The 8,123-nt window shown below is 41.8% G+C and overlaps 1 protein-coding gene and 1 long non-coding RNA gene across 2 annotated transcripts in view; both read left to right on the plus strand.

Annotated features, from left to right (window-relative positions):
* The window catches only part of LOC108166629 (acidic proline-rich protein PRP25-like), an 11,103-nt gene extending 8,140 nt beyond the window's left edge, over window positions 1–2,963 (plus strand). Inside the window, exon 2 of the mRNA XM_017307036.1 lies at window positions 2,746–2,963. Within this exon, the coding sequence (XP_017162525.1) occupies window positions 2,746–2,963 (218 nt within the window). The remainder of the gene's footprint in view (window positions 1–2,745) is intronic.
* Window positions 2,964–5,077: 2,114 nt separating this feature from the next.
* Window positions 5,078–8,123, plus strand: part of LOC108166667 (uncharacterized) — an 18,315-nt gene continuing 15,269 nt past the window's right edge. Inside the window, exon 1 of the long non-coding RNA XR_001777033.1 lies at window positions 5,078–5,343. This is a non-coding gene — a long non-coding RNA (uncharacterized LOC108166667). The remainder of the gene's footprint in view (window positions 5,344–8,123) is intronic.

Below are 8,123 nucleotides of genomic sequence, written 5' to 3' on the forward strand. Positions count from 1 at the left end.
CTGCAGCACAACATTCAACCTACAGAAGTAAAAACCAGACATGTTAAACCTACCAATAGTTTTATTCCTTCATCTTTGAAGCTAAATGTTTGAAGGACAAACGAAACTTACATGATTCGTTTTAAAATGTTGAATATTTATCAATACATGAATAAGAAAGTTTTCATCTTCATGTTTTCATTTTTCAAGGATCCAGTTGATCTGAAATAATAGACAAAAAGTTTAAATGAATCAACCAGGAACTTTTATATCATAAGATGCTGCAGTTTGATTTTCATTCGCTCATTTTGATTATTTTGTTTTGTTTCTGTTTTTGATCATTAATGTTACTTTAAGCTCACCTTCACCTGCGTTGCATCCAGTTTAAATACTCCTCAGTTTCACACGTTGCCAGATCCTGTTGACCTTCAGATTCCTCCATGACGGTTCAGTTCATTAAAACACAACAGTTTTAGTGAACTGTTCACTGAAACTGACAGATTTAAGGAAAGACCAGTCATTAAATTACACATTCAGAAGATTTTTCTTTCAGTTTCAGTTTAAATAAGCAGCAAAACGCCTGATTTCACCTGGATTTCTAGGAAAACGTTCATCTCAGGAGGAATGAAGTCGTTTCCACAGACTAGCAGCATTTTAATTTAAACAGCTGCTGTTCTCTGTCAATAATTGGTATTATAGATGGAAAAAAGCCACAGATAAAAGCCCACAAACAGAAAGTCAAGAAGCTGCACATGTTATTCCTCCTGGTGTCACAGAAACCCAGAAATAAGGAGATAAAAAGACAGAAGGGAGGACATGTTGGATGTGGCAGAACAAGTAAAAGATTTAAAAAATGGAGAATTTTGCATAAAATTGATGAAACTGTGAGGTGAGACATGACTGCCCTCTGCTGGACAGAGTGGAGATGTGCAGCTTTCAGCAGAAGATCATTACTGATTAAATTCAAAATATTGAAATGTTTAGTTTGATTCATTTCTATCCGTTTCCAGCCCCATGTCCTCCGTTATTTATGACATCAGCTCACGACAACATGAACATAAAGTATCACATTTCACATGTTGAGTTGCTTTTATTCAAATAAAAACAATAAAAATAAGCGATTAAATAAAACTGCATAGGAAAAAACAAAAACATCAGATTTAGACTCAAAAATACTTTATTAATATATACTTTATAAAGTATATATTAGTAAACATATTTAATAATCACTGCAGTCTTTGACTGAATGCCATGTTGTCTATGTGAGTAAAATTAGATTTTATTTGAATGTACAGGAAGTTGGGTAACGCCAGTTCCTGTGTTATGTGACTGCGAGTTACGACGGCTTGATTTCTCACAGTTGTTGCAGGTTTTTCTTGGTTGTTTGTTTGAATTTACTATGTTTTCTTAATGTTGGACATTGTTTCGTGCAGAGAGAGGAGAGGTGTTTTGGACCAGATTGCATGGCGCGCTGGCTGCTGCTGTTTCTTTTTCAGGTTTGGGTTTTATAGAATGGGATGAATATTGTTCAGAGCTTCGTTTTGGTTTGTTTTTACTGCTTCGTTATAACAATGGCGACCAAATGTCGTTGTTAAATGTGAATATATTGTAGTTTTGAATGTGTCCAAACACTTATAAAGAAACAAATGTCTGTGCTGAGCTGGCAGGAGGGAGGTGTTTATACCTGAGTGTGTGGCGTCTGGGTTGTTTTTATCTCAAACTTACAAAATGAAAGACAGAAAACCCAGATCTGGACTCTACTTAATGCACAAAAGACAGTTAAAGGTTGGACTGGTCACATAAGGAAGGCAAAAAGTGCCACACAGGAGTAGGTGTGTGTGTGTGTGTGTGTGTGTGTGTGTGTGTGTGTGTGTGTGTGTGTGTGTGTGTGTGTGTGTGTAGTGAGTTTCTCAGCAGGGGCAGATGGCGCTCAAACAAACAGAGTGAGGCTTGTGACGTCACGCCTGTTGGTGTTTTGTTTGGGTGCAGAAAATCCTTCCTGCAGGTGAAAAGGTTCAAACTGGAGTCAAACATGAGCCGGCATGAGTTTAAACTCCAAAGAAAACAATCCGGATGTTTCCTTTAGCTCCTGGTTCAGGCTGCAGCACGCAGAGATCCGATAAATCGTCTCTCAGAGGATGTTTGCACTGAAAAGGTTATAAAAACAGAGGAGGAGGCTTAAATTTGACCAGTTTGTTTTGCAAATTCTGTTTTATTTAAATTGTTCGGGGTCATTTTGAGATTCATTCATTTATATTCAACAAAATGGATCAAAGTGACAAACTTGAGTTATCTAGAAAAAATTAGTTTTATAAAAAACTTAGTTGAAGGAAAGCAAATTTTAACATAATTTGTTCATGCTGAGTGGAAAAAATGCAAAATAAATTTACTGAATGGACATCAGTCTAACACGAAATAGTTTAATTGGTTCAACTAACTTCTTTGTCAATCTAATTTGAAGAAGTTGGGTTAACTCGTTAATTTTATCTTAGTTAAGGTCAGAAAGTCAAATTTCTATGTGTTTTTGCTTTCAGTTAACAAAATACAATTATGTGGAACCTGTTGAAAAGAAAAAGTGCGTTAAGTAAGGATTCATTTTTTATTAGGGAGAAACTTCTGCCAACATTTCCTTTAACTCTGTATATTGTTGCCAGTTTAATCCAAGCAAAACTTTAATGTTTAATTTGAAATTATGTCTAAATGATTTAGTTCAGTAACAAACCAGCCTGGTCAAGGTCGCTGCTAATTCTGCTTCTGATACTTCAGAAAGTACAGCGGAGCCCGGCGGAGCCCGGCGGAGCCCGGCGGAGCCCGGCGGAGCCCGGCGGAGCCCGGCGGAGCCCGGCGGAGCCCGACGGAGCCCGACGGAGCCCAGCGGAGCACAACGGAGCCCGGCGGAGCCCAGCGGAGCACAACGGAGCCCAACGGAGCCCAGCGGAGACCGACGGAGCACGACGGAGCCCCGGGGCTTTGGCTCCACATGAGGCGATCAGTTCGGCCCAAAATAGGAGGTCAGGCTGCAGAACGGCTCGCTGGCTGTGAAGGAGAAACAACAACGAGGAGGAAAACTACAACCACAGAGAGGTGGAACAGTGCAGAGACAGACTGAGGCAAAGCAAGTCAAGCTGCTAGCATTTTCTTCTCACTTCTTTCTGTCCACATCCAATTAAACTGTTTTTATTTTTAAATAAATTATCTCAGTCCATGTTGAAGCGCTGAAAACTCTCCAAGATCTATTGTCCTCACCAAGCTCCGCCCAGAAACGCTCCTCGTAGGTCCCACGTGACTTCATGTCTCACAAACAAAGCCTCGCGGAGCTTAGCTTCTATGTAAACATGGCGTCTTTCGTTTCGACTGACTCTCTGCAGAGTATTTCTGAGTCGATTAGCTTAGCATTTCTGCCGGATTTTCACAAAATTTCAGCCACGACGATGGAACCAACAAGTTCATGTTATGTTTTTTGGACGACATCAAGGTGTTTGAGCCACGCGATGCCTCCAACATTGTGTAAGTCCAAGAATATGGACCTTACCACAGGCGAATGCCCATTTGACGTCACAGCGCAGCTACCACGTGCGTGACCGTCTCACAAACACAAGCTGCAGTAGTAAATAGATGCTAAAGAACATTGTGGACTAGCAGACCGGCAGAAGGTTTTTGCGTCAGGACTCTAAAATGAACGGTTCTCCACCGTCAGTGGGGGGATCTGCACAGGCGATGTCAGGTATCCTGATCGTGTTTGTGGAACTAAAATTCACAGATTTCTAAAATCTGAAACGGAAAGCCTTGCTTGGATCAAAGCTTGTGCACGACCACATTTGCAGCTCAACCGATATAACTTCTACATCCTGAAGCCTGTCTGTTACAGCCTTACGTTAGCTGAACAGATCAATATGCAATGTGTACCGAATCTGACACACATTAAAGATTTTATTTCACCTGAAAAGGCTTTTTACTAAACTGTAATCGTGTTAGCCACGCTAGCTTTTACTAAACTGTAATTGTGTTAGCCACACTAGCTTTTACTAAACTGTAATCGTGTTAGCCATGCTAGTTTTTACTAAACTGTAATCGTGTTAGCCACGCTAGCTTTTACTAAACTGTAATTGTGTTAGCCACACTAGCTTTTACTAAACTGTAATCGTGTTAGCCATGCTAGTTTTTACTAAACTGTAATCGTGTTAGCCACGCTAGCTTTTACTAAACTGTAATTGTGTTAGCCACACTAGCTTTTACTAAACTGTAATCGTGTTAGCCACGCTAGTTTTTACTAAACTGTAATCGTGTTAGCCATGCTAGCTTTTACTAAACTGTAATCGCGTTAGCCATGTTAGATTTTACTAAACTGTAATCGTGTTAGCCACGCTAGTTTTTACTAAACTGTAATCGCGTTAGCCACGCTAGCTTTTACTAAACTGTAATCGCGTTAGCCATGCTAGCTTTTACTAAACTGTAATCGCGTTAGCCATGTTAGATTTTACTAAACTGTAATCGCGTTAGCCATGCTAGCTTTTACTAAACTGTAATTGTGTTAGCCACGCTAGCTTTTACTAAACTGTAATCATGTTAGCCACGCTAGCATCAGGCCCAGGCACATTCGAACATTTGCCAACAGAAATTACCCTCTAATCCAGTGGCTCTTAACCTTTTTTGAGGTACCGAACCCCCCAGTTGCATATCCAACCCCAGGTTCGGTCGAACCTGGGGTTCGACCGAACCCAGGTTAAGAACCACTGGTCTAAACCATGAATGTCCGACTCACCCAGCCTTGCAAGAACAACAGGCATCAGTGATCTTGTCCACGGCTATATTTATGCTGAGGGTCTGAGGATCTGCTGTTTTCCTCATCGACTGGTAGCATTTAGCTAATGTTGGAGGCATCGCGTGGCTCAAACATCGTGATGTCGTCCAAAGAAGATGACATGAACTCGTTGGTTCCCCTGTCCATCGTCGTGGCTGATATTTTGTGAAAATCCGGCAGAAATGCTAAACTAATCGACTCAGAAATACTCTGCAGAGAGTCAGTCGAAACGAAAGACGCCATGTTTACATAGAAGCTAAGCTCCGCGAGGCTTTGCTTGTGAGACATGAAGTCACGTGGGACCTTTGAGGAGCGTTTCTGGGCGGAGCTTGGTAAGGTCCATTTCCTTCAATCTGAGGCAGACCACAGCGTCTCCAGAAAAAACTGAAGAAAAACTAACATTTAACCAACTTCGCTCTGCTTGTAACCCGTTCATTCATCCAGCCACTGGGGGCGCTGTTACGAAACGACTGTCTGTGTATGGCTGGAGTGGAGCTGAAGCTGTTTACCTTTAACGTCCCAAAACTTGATGAAAACATGACAAGGAGATTCCAACTTCGGCGGTGAGTTGCTTGACATTCAGATTGTTTGGATGCTTTTACTGCGGGTTGCTAATTTTACTGATAAAATCTGTTTTTACGTCCTGTTGTTTCTGTTTACGGGGCGGAACGCCAAAGTGGGATTTAATTGTTTTTGCTAAGTTTGTGTATAAAACAATTTAAAATACTGAAATAGGGTTATTGATTATATTTATCGGATCTCTTAAGGGTTCTTAATAATTCGGTTTAACTGCTGCTGACATGTTTATCGATCTTCCGGGTGTTTTTGACATATTTCGACATGCTAGTGCTTGTGCTGTTGTTGATAAAGTGCCTATGATGCTTGGGTTTAATTCCGGGTTTTGCCAACAGACTATTGAATGAATATTTTCTGAATAAATTATGTTATTCATTCATATGATTAATACGTTAATTTTGCTGACCTTGTTTAAATGTCTAGGTTTTTCTTTTGTTTTTGCTTAAAGATAAGAACTTTTGAACGACGTTGATCTACTCCCATTGTTAAGTGTGGGGCTTATTTTTGTCATCAGCATAATTTTATTTGCATGTAATTATATGATGTCCATTAATTTATGTATTTAACACAGTTTTACCATTTAAATTTAAAAAGTTGCAGAAATAATGTTGGTAATGTACCTGGCTCCATTGCACCTGGCTGGATGTTCAGGAAGGCGAACCGCCGCCCCAGTCTGCATCAGAACAGAGTTTTCTTCTGTTTTGTTGCAGACATGATGATGTTCACGCCCAGCTCTCCGCCATCTGTTCTCACCAGTCAAGCTGTCTTGGCAGCGCCTCGGTACCAGGATGCTGTATGAACCCGAAAGCTTTCTCTGCCCCCATCAGATGCTTAAAGCCAAACATGTTCAACAAACTGACGGGATCACAGGCATCAAACTACTGGACTCACAACTCGGCGATTCTGCAGAGAAATGCAGAAGTTCCCCGTCTAAAAGCCAAAGACGGTCGATTCAGTTACAGAAAAAGAACAAAACTGATGAGAAAAACTAACTTATTTAGTTTGTCAAACCTGTAACATGCACATTTTTTCAGTTTTGATCATCAGTGGGCCTCCCATGCATGTTTTAGATGTTTTTGTGCTGCAGGACTCCTGATCCTTTCCAATTAATCAATTTAAAATATACTTTATTGATCGCAGCTCCTGCAGCAGTCTGTATGACAACAAATTTAAAGACGCCTCTGACTGAAGACACTGTTTTTATGACAGTTTCATGAAGAATATGGTCATGGTTATATCCATCCATCCATCCATCCATCCATCCATCCATCCATTTTCTTCCGCTTATCCGGGTCGGGTCTCGGGGGCAGCAGCTTCAGAAGGGAGGCCCAGACTTCCCTCTCCCCAGCCACTTCCAGCTCCTCTGGGGGAATCCCAAAGCGTTCCCAGGACAGCCGAGAGACGTAATCCCTCCAGCGTGTCCTGGGTCTCCCCTCCTCCCGGTGGGACCTGAACTCCTCACCAGGGAGGCGTCCAGGAGGCATCCTGACCAGATGCCCGAGCCTCAACTGGCTCCTCTCGACGTGGAGGAGCAGCGGCTCTACTCTGAGTCCCTCCCGGATGACCGAGCTTCTCTCTCTAAGGGAGAGCCCAGCCACCCTGCGGAGGAGGAAACCCATTTCGGCCGCTTGTACCCGTGATCTCGTTCTTTCGGTCATGACCCAAAGCTCATGACCATAGATGAGGGTGGGAACGTAGATCGACCGGTAAATCGAGAACTTCTCTTTTTGACTCAGCTCTCTCTTCACCACGACGGACCTGTACAGCGCCCGCTTCACGGCAGACGCTGCCCCAATCCGCCTGTCATGGTTATACATTTTCTTAATTTTAGATAAAAAATGTAAACTATCTGCAGATGGGGAGGCATTAAACCAGCAGGCGATTAAACCCTGAGAGTGGCCTAGTTAAAACCTTAGCCAAAAAGCAGCTGAGCATGTGAAATCAAAGAGGTTTCCTGGAGGAGATTCCCACGCTTTGTGGGTTATTCTGCGTGAACTTTGGGTTTGTTTTGCTCTCCATCGCTACGGAAACCTGGGCCGAGTCGAGCACACACAGTTTGAAAGGCTTTGAAGTTCTTCCTTTTGTTCCTGACAATGAGCGACAGCTGCAGAAAACAAAATACATTTTCCTTTACTTTACTCATATTTGTTCAAATATATTTCAGAAATTTATCATGCGAGTTAAAAAGTAGAAAACAAGAGAAAACTGGTGGTTAGTTCTGAGAAAAGCCTCAGGAGCTCTTGTCCAAATGCCAGATTAAAAAAAAAACAAGCATTGTTGATGCAGCAAACAAGCCGTCACCTGTTTACAAGGTGTTGCTGCTCCGCCGGGTCTCTGTGGGAATCTGCAGAAACACTTTAGCAGCTGTTTGCTGCTGACTGAAAGCTGCAGAAACTGACGAGAAATGCTTTTGTTATTGATCCACTCAGGTTAAACGAAAAAAGGTCAGTGATGCTTTTCTGTCTGCAGACTCAAAAAAAGATCACAAAACGACGTGATGCAGTAAAATGTGAGACTTTTGCAGCTTTTCTGTTGCTATAAAAACATTAAAATCCGCAGAGATCCAACAAATCCATTGTTCTTCAATTTGTTTAAAATGGAAAACAGTCACCAGAACATTTGCAAAATAAATATTCATTAAAAGCGACAGCATTTATAATTTGGGAGGATCAGAGATTTTTTAAAATAAACTCAGACGCGCAGTTGGTAGAGCTGCTGCCTTGCAGCAAGAAGGTTCTGGGTTCGATTCCCGGTCTTTCTGCATGGA

The sequence above is a fragment of the Poecilia reticulata genome, linkage group LG10 (assembly GCF_000633615.1).
Source record: "Poecilia reticulata strain Guanapo linkage group LG10, Guppy_female_1.0+MT, whole genome shotgun sequence".
Lineage (NCBI taxonomy): Eukaryota > Metazoa > Chordata > Actinopteri > Cyprinodontiformes > Poeciliidae > Poecilia > Poecilia reticulata.